Source organism: Ptychodera flava, chromosome 4, assembly GCF_041260155.1.
Source record: "Ptychodera flava strain L36383 chromosome 4, AS_Pfla_20210202, whole genome shotgun sequence".
Classification (NCBI taxonomy): domain Eukaryota; kingdom Metazoa; phylum Hemichordata; class Enteropneusta; family Ptychoderidae; genus Ptychodera; species Ptychodera flava.
This window is the reverse complement of record NC_091931.1, coordinates 36,430,668-36,447,867: the sequence shown is the minus strand read 5'-3', so window position 1 is coordinate 36,447,867 and position 17,200 is coordinate 36,430,668. Positions and strand designations below refer to the sequence as shown.

Genomic DNA, 17,200 nt, shown 5'->3' with positions numbered 1-17,200 from the left:
CCATGTCTCATTCCACATTATTTGACAGTGTCATTATCAATGTATAGCCATCATGGACGCCATGTTATTTTGCGTTAATCATATTTGCATATGAATGGTCAAAACAGTCACGTGACAAAAGGACAGTCTTCACTGGGGCGTTGGAGGCTGCTGGGTGTTTGACCATATCACGCATATTCGCCCCCAAAATTTCCTCACTAACTTTCGAACACCCATACTGTCCTGTGAAGGGCATGTACATACAACTTTTGTTATCCACTTATTTTTCCCCGTTTGTAGAATAAAGTTTCTTGCTCTGCTCAGAAAAGGATGTTGAAGTGCTTTGTGTCCAAGGTGTCAATACAGCGTATACGTTTTGTTATGTCCAATTTTATTGTTTACAACTGAATTGGACTCTACGATGAACAAAACCGTTTATTGGACACTATACATCACTAGTAGAATATACTGCGAGAAAATAAATGGACAAATAAATTGACACTTTCTCACTTCTTTGCGAGAATGCAGCGAGATTTCATTTTTCCTCGCTGAATGGGCGAGAATGTATTTTCTCGCCATTAATCTGCGAGAAACAAAATTCTCGCAATCAAACAGCGAGAATTTGTTTTTCTCGCCGTCAATCTGAACAAAAGAAAACTTCACTAAAATACAAATTCTCACCGACTGATTGCGAAAATTTCGTTTCATGCAGATTCATGGCAAGAAAATAATTTCTCGCCCATTGAGTGGGCGAAAAAACGAAATCTCGCAGCATTCTCGCAGAAAGCGAGAAAGTGTCCATTTCTCGCAATTTTCTCGCAATGTTTTCTACTGGTACATTGTGTTATCAACTTTGTAACACTTTGTATTTCTCAACATACTTCGAATTGGACAAGAAAACGTACTTGTTCTGTAGGATAAAATGTTGGAAATAATATCAAAGCTAACATATATTGTCCTTTTAATATTAGGAGGAGAAAGGGAGATTAATTTCAAATGCAGTGTGTTCCGCTTTTCACGTACATGCCTACCCTTGACCGCCAAGCAGCAGAAATACGCAACCTTGGTGATAAACGCCAGGTGAAGTTTGCACCGATATGAGCACCGATAAAAGTACTGGTCCTGACATGTGTGCGTCATATTAGAATGTGAAAATTGTAAAGTTTATTTTGATTTGTCATTAGAAGTCTTACAAGACTAATAAAGTCAAAAACGCGTCACAACGTTGAAGTCCGGAATTTTGAGCTTACACCTTACAGTCCATCAATCTATTATAACTTCTGTTTGAAAAAAGTAGGATATTTCATTTGATGAAGAACGCTCAATATGCCTATTGTGGAAATGACAAAATGTACTCCTTACAGGCATGCTACAGTATGATTTAATAAAGTCTTCTTCAAATAAAGCGTTAATTTCAACATACAGTATTGTTTTGAGGCGACATATTTCTCTTAAATATACATTTAAAACATTGCCCAGCCGGCGAGACGGCTTATACACAAAATTGAAACAAATTCTGAAAATCATTCTAGTTGATAAGTTGTAGAGTGGGCTACAGGGTTACTAAATAATTTATTTATGTAGAATGCGCCTCGGGGATAGATATTTGGACTCCCAAACTTTTCCAATTCTTTTCTGATATACCACTTGTAAAAACTCATTTTGAAGGTCTGGGAGAAAAAAAACTTATTATCTTAGTTTTTTGAAAATCGACAATTGTATTTTTCTCCATAGAGTTAACAAAAGGGATGGCGGCCATTTTGAATTTCAAATGTTGGTAAATCTTTGGTAATTTGTTTCTCTAGAATCAAAATTCGCACAGTGACCCACTATTTTTATTCTTAATTTTGATAGAGAATGATTGAAGATTCCTTGGGAAAGTTTGAGCAAACTTTTAAGTCTTTCACTTCCGAGGCGCATACAACTAACCGATGAAATCGGCCAAATATAATAACTTCAATATTTCGTTTTACAAATGATTTTGCTCCGCTATCCGCGACGTAGAGTTTTGTGAAAAAACGAACTTTCGAACGTCAACCAGGCTCGGAGTCTCATATGCTTTTACAACTTGGTTTAACGCTTGTAATGATGTGACCTTTTTCACAAATGGAGTAATATTTCACTGTGCTCCAGATGTTTATCTTTAGTCATATATTCCAAATTTTTGCTGTAAAACGTTTGTCGACAGCCTGTAAACTTTGAACAGATTCACAAGGGAACTCACTCCATTTAGGAAATTAGGACTAATTAGGATCTATTTAAGCCATGGGACGTTATTTCGGGCATTTTAGGGTTCGTTCGAACTTACATGGCAAATTTATCTTCTCCGAACTAACAGTCCGAGAGTCTTCAAGATTCGTTTTGTAGTTTTAAATGGGTGACGATCCTTGTTTGGCTGCTTTGCATGTTCGTATTAACTTAAGAGATTTGTTTCGCCATTGTCGTTTAAAAGAGCATCTTCTTCTACTGCCCGTTCGGTGTCCTTAGATCTAGTTTATACGTTCTGTATGCTAGCGGTGACCTAAATCATGAAACGAAATTTTGACGGACGTTCTCTATCTTTGGGGGATATTTTCTCACGCTCTCAACAAACAACATACAAACGATCGAATTATTTCAAATTCGATTTGTAGGTTCACTATTATCGTCTTACTTTAATAGACCTATTTAATTATTTCAAAATTTCCATTTTTTGGTGGTTTTGTAAGTTTTTTTGTGATTGATCTCGATTTTGTAACGTCAACTTCTATTAAATAGCTTGCCAAACAGTCTGCAAGGTCATTTTTAGAGCTTCAGAGTTTTCAAGATTTCAATATGCTTGAATTTTGCTAAAAATTTACCCATGTATATTAAAGGATATTTCCTTATTTTTAGTAGCGAGGTCATGAACTGAGAAGTGTCGAAATTCTGATTTGAAATTCAATATATCGGTGGTATTTATATTTTTTAGTTGGGTGGAGGGACGGTGGTTTAAACTACGTCTTTTGTTCTATCATTTCTATTTCATAAAAGATTACTCGACCAAGTTTCATCAATTGTCTTTGATGTCAGAATTCTTGTTTCTTGGGGCTTTTACTTAGATAGGCTAGCTTGTCCGTCTTTAGAATGACTTATCAGATATCACAGATGTATCGGCAGCTTGGTTGTTAGTCAGTTAGTGTCATGTGTTAATTTTTTTAAAAATTCTGCTGCACATATCAAGACTAATAGAAAGTGACATCTGCCTATATACATTTTCCAGTCATATTTTGTCTTTTTTGTTTTGTTTTTGTTTTTAGGGGAGTCTTTTGGTTCCAAAGGAGTAAAGACACTGAACGTGTTTTTTAAAGTTTAACACGATTGGAACTAATTTTTGGTAATCGGATGGTGAAGTAATGTAGGTTTAATCTGCAAATGTAAGCTTATCTGCTTCTCTTTTTAAGTTATACAATTGTTTCTATGAGTAATTTGTAATATTGCAACATTCAGCTATAGGGCATCTAACATTTTTGAGAAATTGTACAGTATGAACATCCATTTCTCCCAAATTAGTTCCTATCGCTGTTGTACATTGTTCGATATGCCGTTTCAACCACGTCTGGTTGTCATCGAAAGCGCCTCTGTCTTTGTTAAGTCTTTGTCTTTGTTATTACAAATGATAATTTCTCACATACTTATAAAAAGCTGCCAGTTTATATTTATATCAGGTCTTAAAGCTCAAAAAAGCAGAGAAAGCCATGGCAATTGTTGCAACAATACTAAAAAGAAATAGTGCTCTAAGCTTTGTGTTGCACTATGAGGTGCATTGATTTAGATGTTCTCACAAAACAACACATGTCATGTACCGTTTGTGGAAAATGTCGTAATTCGGATTAAAGCTCTCTAGGTTTCTGATGTCTTTGGTGATGATCTCAATTTCGTTTGTCTTTTCATTGACCTTTATGAATGCAATCAATGTTGGGTTTTGTTTGCACGCTAAGATTTCCTTGCTCTCGTTGAACAGCCATTCGGGCACTTTCTCGTCATCTCCAAGCCCCAAACCTTTCATTGTCTCGCTGAATCTCTCGTCGATGTCGTGTCCGTTCCACGCCAGTATTTTCGTCACCTTGCAACGGGAATCCATGTTGTGAAGCTGCGTGCAGTATTCCTTGATGTTCAGCAACACGTTGTGGCTGCATCGCTCAGCGCTGTCGAAGTCACTCGGTTTCTTGATGTGCAAAGGTTTGGGTTTTTCAGCCGCTGTTTCGTCCTCGTCCGCCGAAGGCATCGAGTATCCCTTGAGGCTTGGAGCCTCTTTCTTTCTGAAGGACCTCCCTATTGACTTGGGCTCCTCTTTAGGCCTTAAATCGTCGATGTGAGGTTCCCACTCTGTTGGGAGGATGAACTTCAGCATCGTTTCCTCGTGCACTGGCTGATGGGATGACTGCCACGAGAAGACGTAACCAATAGGACCGTAGAGGTAGTGCCGCGTGAACTGCGCCGAGACTTTCATCACAACCTTGTCAGAGACGAGTTTCTTCTTATCCGTGTAATCTGGGTCCTTGGCAACGACTATGACTACATGGTCGTCTGTGGAAAAAACAACACAGATTTCATCAATAAATATATATAAAAACTATCGAAGATTGTCTTTAAGCCTTTTTTTGTGTGTTTCATCAACAGTTTCATCAACACTTTCTGAGCTTGTTGATACCCAGTTCTCAGCTTGTCAACATTGACTGTCTCTATGTCCTGCATATTTGGTGTCGAGTATCAAATTGAAATGCGAACTTGAATTTAATTGTCAACACTAACAATGCAAGTCACATTACTATGGCAAACCAAATACTGGGTATTTCGAAAATGTTAGTAGACCAAGAAACTGTAAAAATTTGCGATTGCTTCTCTGTTACTAGGCACATAAATTATACTGCAATGTCACATTCATTCATCCTGTAACTTTCACTGTGAGCTTTTGCATGAGAATGAAAAATGGGCGCAAAGTCTCTCCAGTTTTGAAAATGCTAATAATTTCAGAAAGATGATAAGGAGTATGAGATATCACTATTCTTCATCACTCGTCGTCGAATGACACTGTCGTATTACTTGAAAATGTGAAGAAACACTGTCAAAATTCTCCCTATTTACTGGTATCTTCAAGGAACTACGCATGCCCAATGCTTTAACGTACACACATCTTCCATACCAACAACAAACAAGGGACAAAAATTAATTTATATTCCTGTCTGAGACATTTTAGTCTACAACCTCGCATTAATGCTTCCGCAGTCTTTAAACACTTAGTACAAACGTGTTACAATGATGATGTAAATTATACTGCAATGTCACATCATTGACCTTCAAAAAGCATTTGACACTGTTGACCATGTCATTTTGTTGTGTAAACTAAAAGCTATGGGCATGACAGATGAGGCCATTGATTGGTTTAAATCATATTTGACAGGTAGACAACAGGTGGTTAGTGTAAATGGGTTTACATCTTCGTTAAATCAGGTCAATTGCGGTGTTCCCCAAGGATCGATATTAGGCCCGCTTTTATTTTCGCTATATGTAAATGACATGTGTTCAGCTGTTGATTGTAAACTCTCTCTTTATGCCGACTCTGCATTACTTGTATCGGATACCAATGTCTGCGCAATACAAAACAGATTAAATCTGGATTTGAACAATTTAAATGAATGGTTGATCGATAACAAGCTATCACTGCATCTTGGTAAGACAGAGTCAATTCTATTTGGGTCTAACCATAAATTACGAAGGTGTTCCGAACTTTTCATAACGTGTAATAACACAAAAATCGTTGCGAGGGATGTCGTCAATTACTTGGGAGCTGATTTAGATAAAACATTATCAGGTGAGAGTATGGCCTGGCAAGTGATTCACACGGCAAATTCCAGATTGAAATTTCTCTACCGTAAACGTCATTTTTTGGAAACTAATTTAAGAAAACTCTTGTCAAATGCCTTGATAAATTGTCTGTTTGATTATGCCAGTGCCTATTGGTACCTTGGGCTGAAAACATACACGAAACATCGGTTGCAAACAACACAAAATAAAATTATTCGATTTGTCCTGGGGTTGCATCCGCGAAAACATATTGATGTTTCTCACTACAAAAAATTGGGGTGGCTCCCTGTGGACAAAAGAATTGAATATTTAAAGTCAAATCTGATGCATAAAATTATTCATGGGAAAGGCCCTTCTTATCTCTCATCTATTGTGGTGATGAAAAGCAACGTTCACAATTATAACATTCGCCATGGTGACCTCTCTATTTATATTCCATTGGTGCGAAATTCGCTCAAACTGGTTATTCTGCCTCGAATTTATGGAATCAATTACCATGTAATATACGGCTGACTTCATCAAACAATGTTTTTAAACGCTTGTTGAAGAGAAATTTTTATAGTGTACTTGACCTTTAGATTGATTTTGTATATCCATTTTTACCTTGTATGTTTACAATTGGATGTTTGTTATAACCGATCTTTTGTCGTTGTTGTTTGTGTGTCTTAAACCGGCAGCAGGATTGTCTTTTTATTCGACTGTTTTCCGCATTTTGTCTTTTCACTGAATTTTGAATTCTTTGTCATCTTTTATATTTATATTTATTGTGTAGTCTTCTTTTCATGGACCACAGTGGAAATAAGTCTTCGGACTTTTCTGTGCTATCCATGCACAAATAACTGCGTTGTCTCCTTTGGTGTTGTAAATTGTTACATTCTGTACTATTTTCTTATTAATTTGGTTATTTGTGCTAAATAAATAAATAAAAAAAATAAAAAATATAATGTAGTTTCTGGTACGTACCAGAAATTACGTCATTCAAATACCGTCATGCCTGCATGCAAGCAGGGCTTTAATAGGAAAGCAATAAAATATACATCAAGACATCGTAGGTCAGGTCAAATGATAAAGTCGAAATTAATATCACAAGAAACCGATGTCTCTGTCAATTTCAAGATGTACTGCAAAAATTCCCTATTGCGAATATTAAATAACTAAGCTATAAGCTTATCCCAATAACAAGGAAACGCGTCATCAATAGTTGCTAAATTTTCAAATACATAGAAAGAAACCAGAGTTTCTGTTTACGTTCAAAAATATACTGAGATTCATTACCGGTGATTGCCTTCAATGCAGAATAGACTTTATAAAATCCTATCGCTGCGCTGGCTTCGTTGATGGACAACCTCGGGTCGTTTCCACTCAACACCAGACAGGCACACTCCGGCTTGTTCTCCGGGCGGTTGTTCCCGTAGATAGCATCTTGCATTTCCTCGTGGATAGCATCCTGGTCACCGTACTCAAAGTAGCGTTTTTCGATCCTGATGTCCAACGGCAGCTTCGGTATTTTCTTCTGGATAGATCGAAACACGGCCGCCACATTCTCCAACTGGACGGTGTGTCGACAGTTCATGAGGAGCACATTGTAGGCTTGTTTAACCGGCTGTTCGTCCATATTTGAGAAAATGATTGTGACGCTGCATGCGAGTCGCCGCTTCGGTTAACTTACTTTTGACGTGGTTTCGGGCGCAGAGATAATTTCAACTTTGATCCTATGGATGAACCGGCGAGTTAACCATTTGTTTACAAAAGGTGCTGTAATATTACAGATATGCAAATTAAAAGTTCGGGTTCGGCAGGTAAATTTACCAGTGATCTGTGAGATTACGTCACATTAGAATAACTTCACCAGTTGTCCCTAAATATGCTATTGACGTGAAATTGTGTGTGCGGTCACAAGCAGACAGAAATATGACTTTTATGCGTGCATACACTCACTCGGTATGAAATGTAATGCCATTACATGTAGATGGAATAACATGTAGCTTTGGCAGCATCTTCCAAGCCATTTGATCTAAAGAGAAACTTTACAACCCTCATTTTGTTAATTTTTCATAGTGACTTTTGTGCGAAGATTTCTCGTTTCTCTGGTGAATAAACATGATAAATTCTACTAAATAATAAAAAAAATCATGACAGGTTACTGATAACGACATTGTGGTGATAAGGCAGGCGTGGCAGAGGTCGCGTTAAATATCAAACCGGAACTTGTGCCTTCAGATCCGCCTTTTGTCGACACGCAAATGGTATCATCACTGAGATGGGCAACAAGGTGAGTGAGATAATAATATCGCTCAAAATAACACGCTTTTCATCAAATTCCCCCTCGCCGTGACAACGTAGGCTGGGGCGTTATGAAACCTTCCTCTTATTATGTACATGAAAGGTCCTGTTTGAGTTTTAAATTACCCCGACGACGCGGAAAACATCTAGTAGCCCAAACGCGGCTTCGTACTAATCAACATCAACATTTGAAAATTTTGTCGTAAATATGTCAACGAAAGAGGATGTTAATGTAATGTTGTCGAGATAAATAATGACAAAATGATCATTGATGAAGAGTAGTATTTCACCTGTCGAAAATTTGAAACGGGCAGACGATTTATGGACACCCGCCAAAAGACAGCTGGACATGGGTTTTCATGCAGGGACCGTGTAGTAGCACTGACAGTGTATATGCCATCTAAAGGGACCTATTCAAACAAGGTTACCAAATACAGAAAGAATACCCGCGATACATGGTCTTGTTTCTCAGTACTTAAGCTTGTGTTTCTAAAGTTGGGGAAAGATTTGCAAACATCGAGCAGAGAGAACAGCGCCCCCGATTGCTTACACATGAATTTCCGAGAGAATTGACACCCAGTGCGAGGTCGTCTTAGTTTAAACACAGTCCCTTCACAAACAGGAGGGACAAGATATCAGTGATCTTGAACCCATTCCTTGTCATGAAAACGTCATTTACTGCACAACATCTATGCCATCCATTGTCGGAAAGCATTTGTAGCGACATCTTTCTTTGTATATTTGTCGTTCACGAAATATTCAATTTAACTCATTTTACCTTCGCTTCGCCCGTCTCTTCTTAAAAAGCTGTGTACAATCGCGCATTTTCGAAACATAACGAGCACAGTTACAAGGTATTGATTACATGATAGACCACAGACTTGTATAAAAGAGGGGTCATGCTATCGTATTCTTCACATTGCTTCTATTAATACTGTTTAAGTCAATCCATATTCCTACGAACCCTCACAATAGCGGCCATGACATCGCTCAGTCAGTAAACAACTCGGTATGATTTTAGTTTGGAAATAAAATTATAAAATTACAAAATTATAACAACAAAATGCACACACTTTTAAGGCTTTGCTTAATATCAAAAGACGCGGTTAATGATAAATTGAAACATCAGTCAGTAAACTGTCTCTCCAACTCTATCATCGATGCGTCATTTAAATAAATTTGCATCCGTTCGACATCTAGCAGGCATCTCAGAAGGTTGTGTACTTGGACAAATCCAAAGATATCGAGGCTGAAGCCAGAGAAAAGACCAAACTCCATCTTGAAAACGAACGACTGTTAAAAGAAGCCGAGTCTGTCAAGAGACAAGATCGTAATAATGATCTGTTCTACCAGGCTGCTCTCCAACGGCGAGCCATCTTGGATTACCAATTTGGTGACAAGCACGGTTCGCAAAGTTTTCGCTCATTCGATATAAGCGATTTTGCAAGCCCTAAAGCCAGGCTGAGAATAGCTGTGATTGGTCCGGCTGGTGCTGGTAAAAGCAGTTTTATAAACACATGTGAGAGAACCATCAAGATAGCTGATAAAGGTAATAAATTGTATTCTTTCTTCTTTCCAAGAAAAAACAAACATGGGTACGAACCAAGCCTCATACATACCGTTCCAAAGTTTGAACATGTGCAGGATTTAGCACCAGCTCATTTTTCAGCTCGGTAGCTGAAATCGTCGATTTTAAAATCCGAGTAAATGCTTCTTTCAGGGTCCTGTGAAGTCTTCACCGGCGGAGAAGGAACAATTCGTCTCCAAGACTACCTGGGTGGTATCTGTGCATTCCGCTTGGTCGATGTGCGAGGATTCCAAAAGGTTGACAAGGACGAAATGATATCGATGAGACGGGTCTTAGATGGTAATATTCGACCTGGAGAAGTTCTCGACTTCGGCAAAGCCGACAGTGGGAGTGGTATCAAATTTGACGTGCCACTGTTAGATCGCATCCACGGCGTGATTTGTCTTGGCAATCCAACTGACCCGTACCTCTTGGACGGGAGCCTTCCCGAAGCTATAAAAGACTTTAGAGAAACGATGAGGGAAAGAGGTTGGTTTGACGTATTTAGAGTTTAATGTGCAAGGTGGCAATTTCGTATCTACCATGGATAAAGGGAAAATTAATGATTGCTTCATTCTTTCTTTTCCTAAACTTGCGACTTCCAAGAAAACAACGATCTGCTATGATGAGAACAGTTATCTATGTAATAAGTATTCATTTGATCTATGTTTCTCTGTCTTTCTGCCTCTGTCTGTCTGTCTGTCTCCCCCCTCTCTGTCTCTCTGTCTCTCTCTTTCTCTCTCTCTCTCTCTCTGTCTCTGTCTCTCTGTCTGTCTGTTCTCTCTCTCTCTCTCTCTCTCTCTCTCTCTCTCTCTCTCTCTCTCTCTCTCTCTCTCTCTCTCTCTCTCTCTCTCTCTCTCTCTCTCTCTCTCTCTCTCTCTCTCTCTCTCTCTCTCTCTCTCTCAGGAATCACACCCGTCTGCGTAATAACCCATAAAGATAAAATATCAAGTGAGGCGGAGAAAAATCGTATTACGGTAAGCAACAATTGTTGTTTTTCTATTATCTATTCATCAGCATAGTGCTGTTTTGGGTGTTACCACGTTTATGTTGCCTTTAGCCTTTACATAATCAGACTTGAACCGTCACGGTGAGGTGTAATCGCTTCTACTCACTGATTTCTTTAGTTCAAACTTCACAGTTCCTTAAGCTGAAACTTTTGACGTAGTTTCCAGAATATTCGTTCTGTCTTTTGAAATACAATTTACCGTTCTTCTCCCAAAGTCTGTATGATTTTTTTCCAAACCGAAAGCGCCCCTCGCTGTCTTAAGGATCATGCTCTGTGCTCTTGTGGCAGCCAGACATTTTGTGATGATTGCGTGTCAATGTGAAATGCTTGATCAAAATTGAACATCCCCTTAGACCGCTGTAACATTAACTTTTTTGTTATTGAGTAAAGTCAAAGCTCCATTAAGCGCACCGCTTCTGTATTTTTTCAGCAGTTTTGTTCAAATTTTGTCTGGACTAGAATTCATTTTCCAATAATGTTGCTTTTTACAAACAACACATTGTACGGGCAATGCGTTTCAACACAGGGAGAAGACTGAGAAACTGAACCTGTTTTGAAAATCAAAAATAATGAAAATTTCACGAAAATTCCCTTCATGAAAACAGGTATTGTCGACAATCCCAAGTCTAAGATGTCCTTATTCACTCAGGACTCCATGACCATAACCAGAATTGACCGTTCAGTCATAACTTTCCAATATGCCATTCGAATCCACAGGAGAACATTTCCGCAGGCACCGGATGTGCAAAAAATCATGTGTTTATCCTCCGTAACTACACACCCGAACACAGCAAACGCGACCCCATCGTCGAACTCGACGTCTTGAGGGTGCTACACTGTGCCTTGGTGGCAGCTGAACGCTTTGTGATGATTTCCAAGCAAAGGGAGTTAGCAGAGACGACAGCTGAAAAAAGCGGCAGCCGTACAAGTCTGACTAAAGCAATCCTAAATTTCCCAGAATCCCCGAAGACGGGAGTCAAACAACAACCACAGTACCAGAACATTCATGTCTGGGGTATGTATAAACCAATGTACGTGTGACTAAAATCAAAGCATTGCACTTGCACATTCTCCATTTCTGTCCATGAGCCGCGTGACTGTATATGAATATTTGGTATACACTATCTATTCAGGCATCCATATAAAAACAAATGAAACAAAACCATTAATCATCAGTCGGTTTTTTATCCCGGAAGGAGAGTTCTCACCAAGAAAGGTGTATGGGTATGGCTATGTGCCGCCCGGAAGGGTCACTTTTCAACTCGCACAAAAAAACTAAACGCTAAACGAAGGGTCGATAACATGGGGAAATGTCGCATACATAGGAAAGAGTCACATGTAAGAGAATAACGGCAAATATTCTCCAAATTTGTCAAGAAAATCCCTGACAAAAATGGTTCATTTTCTTGGAATATGCATGTGAAGATGTTTTCAAATTGGGCGGCACACGCCCGTATGAAAATAGTTAAGTATCCTGCAAGTTCGTTTGAAAAGGTTTATCATAGGCCTGACAGCATAAACATCAATATCTTCATTCATTTTTAGGACCAAGAAGCTTCTTAAACGATTGCTCAATTCGAGAATTTTTCCAACAAGTTGTGGAGAATAATACGCTGCCTGTAAGTATCCTTATAGCTTGTCACTAGGCCACATAGCGTGGTCATGTGACCACTGTCCCTTCACACATCTATGACATACTCTTACACCTTGCTTAAAACTAAATCGGATTCAGTTGTTTTTGAGAATACATTCGTATGGGGGTTGATATATTTCTTCACTGGTCGTAACGTTCATTCTTTATCATTTCATAAGAACAGACAAAATGTAAAATGAATATTACTATGATATCTCCTCCTCCTCCTCTACCCCTCCTTCTCCTCCTCCTCCTCCTCCTCCTCCTCCTCCTCCTCCTCATCATATCATCATCATCATCATCATCATCATCATCATCATCACTATATCACTATAAATCTTCACGGACGAAGACCAGGGGTCTTGTGGTTTTGCTTTGTATTTCGTTCGTCTGTCCATCCATATGTAGCCATATCTGAGACACGCCTTGACCACTTTTGCCTCGAGGATATTACTCTATGTAATACGTAATTACGTTTTGAATTACGTTCAACTACGATCCAATATGGCGGTAAGGAAGACAAAGTTTTCGTTTTTGTTCCACAACCACAGCTATTACTCAGACATGCTTGGACCAACTTATTTCGAATTTGGCTCTAGACTAATACACTATGACAGACACTCATTTTAGATACGATACAATACGGCGATATTGTTTTAGGCTTTGTCGATATTACGCCATGTGTATCATCCCTTGGACATGTTACGAATCACCATTTTACCCTTTTGCCATCATGTGTCATTTTTATATTAGAGTATAGTTCAGCTTTGTTTTTGTGTCAGGGGATATGTTTGTCTATATTCAACATTAAGGTACCCGACAATGAGGAGGATAAAGCCTTTATCAGTTTCGTGGAAGTGTAATTCCCAGGGGGACTGTCATTTGAAGGGTATACACTTATTTACCGCGGATTTGATCCTATTTTCACCATTTTCACCTTTGACGAAGCAAATGTTGATAGAATGTTATCTTTTGGTCCCTGATTATGACCAGGGCATAGCCTTTGACCCCCAAAACAACATTTTACCCACCATACTAAGAAAGTGTAGAGTTTTGACGTAAGTATTTGGCCAAAATGTACACTTCACACTCCTTCCGCTTTTAAGGTAGCATGCACCTCGAAAGTGAAAGACTTAAACTTTTGCTCAGACTTTCCTAAATGAAACTTTTAACCATTCCTTTACCAAATCAACAATAAAAATCAGGGGTCATCGTGCAAAGTTTGGTAGTGGCGAAACAAATTACCGAACGTTAGATTTTGCGATATTTGAAATTCAAAATGGCCGCCATTCCTGTGTTAACTCTATGGGGGGAAAATTAAATGTTTGATTTTCGAAAAACTAAGCCGGTAAAGTTTTTCTTTCTCCAAGAGCTTTAAAATGAGCCCCCATAAGTGGTAGATCAGAAAAGAATTTTAGAAATTTGAGAGTCCGACTATCTATCCCCGAGGCGCGTTCTACCTTAATGGTTTTTGCTTTTAACTTTACATTTTCCAGTGTAACCCCTTTACCTCGTTCGCACCGAGTCACCTCCAGGAATACAATTTTAATATGTTGTCTCTATCTTTCTCTGAACACCACGACAGGTGGCAGAATTGGACAAGCTACAATCGGAGTTGCAGAGACTCGGTGTACGTACTGTTTCGGCCTTGTTCAAAGTCTGGGAGGAGGTTAGCCAACGGTTGATCAGGGACGTGAGGATTAGAGACTGCATCGCCAGAGAACTCGAAAAGAAACTGTGCGGTGCTGCCATTGCCAATGTTCTGTAACACTGCAGTCTATTCCACAGCCCCAGAGAATACCAACTGTTGAATGTCAAGCACCTAGAAGTATCAATGATACGGGGTGTAGTAACTACTGTGTCCAAGAGACACGGTTTAATCAGAAAGACTCGCAAAAAACCCACTGGACTTGTACTTTTTATGAACAGCAAAACGTACCGGCATTGCTTTCAACAGCACAGTGTTACTTAGTATTTGCAAGTTTTCCCATCTACAAATTCGTTTTCCCATCTACAAATTCATTGCCACGATCGATGTAGAAAACCCATCACTCGCATTCCACAAATCTCAACCAAAGAAACTCTTACCAGTTCCTTCGAAACTTAAAACCGAGGATTAAGTCCTACCGTAATCGAAATCAAAACTGTCCTATCTTTATTCTCAGTTCGGAATTTTCGATGCAAGTATTTATGTACTTATATGTTTTTACATCAAGTTCAATGAAGAGCAGTCTTGTCGTTGAAGAGAAGACAAACATACATCTCATCTAGTTGTGTATATTAAAGAATAACACCTAAAGTGTACTTTGTAGAAAAATACATGCAGGGGGGTCTTCGGATGACGATAAACTTAGCTCATAGAATGAACAAAGGCATGTAAATTTCTTGTTCGGCCAGAGTACAAAGTGTATCCTCGAAGGCTGAATCGAAGTATCGGAATCGTTTCGAAATTTCATTTGACTTTAAAGTCGATGAACCTTCAATGAACGCAAGACTGGTTTTTTTTGTAAAATATATGCGTGTACCTATGCCAGAACATGTGGTAAGAAATAAAATATTATACACTTTTAAGACTGTTGAACATATTTTTTCAGATTTTCATAAGCGAGTTAGAGTCTTTTGCCACCTTTAGGTTTAATAGTACTGATGTCGATAGGCATCGAACATGGTGTCAGAAAGCAAAATAAAGATAGATTTAGCGATGCATGCTGGGTAACTTCAATATCATTGGTATGTTAATAATCATACCAATTTTATGACGCCTGGAAAAATTATAGGGTTGCATATTCGACAAGGAGGCTAACAACCGGCACTTTGTACGTTTTGTCAAGATTGTGACAAAACGAAGACAGTGATTGTAACAACGCAACAAAAACGTAGACATTTGAATAAACAAACTTTAGACTGTAATCTTCGTGAAACGGAATTGCAAGCAGTACACTGTGAAAAGATTCTTGGTACGCTTAACGCTTGTCGATGAAAATCTGTCATGGAAGCAGCACTGTGACAAGATTTTTAAAAAAGTAAATAGTAATATTGCTTTGCTCAAGAGAATAAGACCTATGATATAAGAAAACTATTTTTATAATAGCTATATTTTACCACACTCGGATTATTGTTATCATTTGAGGGGATCATCATCGCTTATGAAAGGGTTGCATAAGATTCAGAAACGGGCTATCAGAGTGATGTGTGATGCAAGGGTATAATGCTTCGACCGAGCATTTATTTTGCAATGAATATAATGCCATTACCGGATAGAATAAGTTTATAAGAATGTTGGTATGGTTTTTAAATGTTTAAATAATCTTGCACCGCAATATATGACAAGTCGTTTTACCGAAATTGATCATAAAAGAGTTACAAGATCTAAGATGCAAAAATTGTTAGTGGTTCCTGCAACAAATAAGGATTTTTATCGAAAAGGGTTTACTGTAAATAGTGCCAATCAGTGGAATAATGTCGATTTAAATATAAGATCTAGTAACTCATTGAGCAGTTTTAAAACTGCTTACCTTAAAGCTTATTAGGAATAATTTTTGTGTTTGTGAGTTTTAGTTTTCTTGTCAAATTGTTTTTGTCGTCTAGTGTGATTGTGCATTTATTTTCTCTTGTGTGCAGGTTCACTCCTGGCCACTTTTTTCTGTGCATTGTATTGTTCTAGCTTTGTTAGTCATGTTTCATGTTGTTCTGCTTTGTATCAGTTTGTATGTTCATCTGAGGGCCCTGGGGAAGATAAGCATCTTTACTGAAGCTTACCAGGCTACCCTCGTTAAACAAGGTTTGATAAAATAAAATAAATAAATATCTCTATCATGTCTCTCGTGCCGTATGATTCTATTCTCACTATTACTCGACATACCCGCGTCGTCACGACGTGGAAAAAATTCAACAAATTCGCACATTTACCGGCTGAGATGCATACCAGCATGAGGAATGACGCCGATATGACGCGTTCCCACGACCAGAAGTCAATGATCAGAATTTAAATTACTTCCCATCTCCTTGCTAAAACATTAATAAACTGGATTTTAAAATGGAGAGAATTTAGGCAAAAATGGGAATTTGGAGGGCACCAGGCTGACTTGAAGATCGAGGATTACTCCTGTAGTTAGAGTAGGTTAGTTTAGTTTTCCAGTTCGTAGAGACTTCCACATGTCTCACCGTCATAATGAAAGTCCACGTGAACCGTATATCTTGATCTCAGTTTGAGTACGTCTTCCCCAAATAGTCCAGCTCAAGTTTCCGTATACCTCGAGCATAGCCTAGCTAGTAAAATTCCCCAAAAGTCAAGACAGATGTCTCCCCTCCTTTTTTTGTTTATTTTTCAACTGACATGTCCAATTATCAGTTTTTGACGATAAATTGCACTTATCTGGTTTCAGAAGCGATAGGGAACTTTGAGTTAGCTTATCACTAGCAAAACTATATACATGCATTTCCAACCACTTCTCATAAGGTTTGACAGTTTTATAACCATTGGCACAGACCATGTCGGTTACGAGGTTTCACACAGCACTTTCCACAGCAACTCTGATTCGTTACCAAACCTTTTAAATCCACAGTGTCAACTTACTTGTGCAAAGCAAGCACTTAACCTGACCAAGCATTTGTCAGACCTGACCATAATTGACCTCGATTACGACGATGATGACGTTGGTGGTTACACTAGCTGATATTATACAGCTAGTAACAGCAATATTGTTACATGTCACAACGACAGTTCATTATTGTGCATATAATATTTCATCTGTTGGTTCATGCTTAGACATTGCGGAGTGACTACAGAGTCAAAAATTGAAGTCGTTGTGTTTCAAAGTCCATGCAGTGTATTTTTTTCTAATAAGTTATTTGGGGTCGTTACTATGTAATATAAGCCTTGGGCCTACCATACTTTACAGAT

The 17,200-nt window shown here is 38.5% G+C and overlaps 2 protein-coding genes across 3 annotated transcripts; one reads left to right on the top strand and one right to left on the bottom strand.

Moving 5' to 3' along the window:
• Positions 1 to 1,115: 1,115 nt before the first annotated feature.
• Positions 1,116 to 8,488, bottom strand: LOC139131622 (uncharacterized). Its single transcript, XM_070697750.1, has 3 exons — positions 8,379 to 8,488; positions 7,081 to 7,560; positions 1,116 to 4,527 (listed from the first exon to the last, which is right to left on the bottom strand). Exons 2-3 carry the CDS (start codon positions 7,418 to 7,420, stop codon positions 3,779 to 3,781), a joined length of 1,089 nt encoding a protein of 362 aa, XP_070553851.1. The 5' UTR covers positions 7,421 to 7,560; positions 8,379 to 8,488; the 3' UTR covers positions 1,116 to 3,778.
• Positions 7,950 to 16,115, top strand: LOC139131620 (uncharacterized). 2 transcript variants are annotated; one of them, XM_070697749.1, is made up of 7 exons: positions 7,950 to 8,077; positions 9,292 to 9,637; positions 9,809 to 10,144; positions 10,562 to 10,632; positions 11,382 to 11,679; positions 12,210 to 12,283; positions 13,883 to 16,115. In XM_070697749.1, exons 1-7 carry the CDS (start codon positions 8,066 to 8,068, stop codon positions 14,063 to 14,065), a joined length of 1,320 nt encoding a protein of 439 aa, XP_070553850.1. In that variant the 5' UTR covers positions 7,950 to 8,065; the 3' UTR covers positions 14,066 to 16,115. The 2 variants fall into 2 exon arrangements, with proteins under 2 accessions (XP_070553850.1, XP_070553849.1); XM_070697748.1 differs by having other exon boundaries at positions 7,998 to 8,077; positions 9,289 to 9,637.
• The last annotated feature ends 1,085 nt before the right edge of the window (positions 16,116 to 17,200 follow it).

Coding starts and splice junctions, on each gene's coding strand:
- LOC139131622 (XM_070697750.1), bottom strand. CDS start 7,420: ATGGACGAACAGCCGGTTAAACAAGCCTACAATGTGCTCCTCATGAAC. Junction 4,528..7,080: donor TGCATTGAAGGCAATCACCG/GTAATGAATCTC, acceptor TTTTTTCCACAG/ACGACCATGTAGTCATAGTC.
- LOC139131620 (XM_070697748.1), top strand. Junction 9,638..9,808: donor CATCAAGATAGCTGATAAAG/GTAATAAATTGT, acceptor TGCTTCTTTCAG/GGTCCTGTGAAGTCTTCACC. Junction 11,680..12,209: donor CCAGAACATTCATGTCTGGG/GTATGTATAAAC, acceptor ATTCATTTTTAG/GACCAAGAAGCTTCTTAAAC.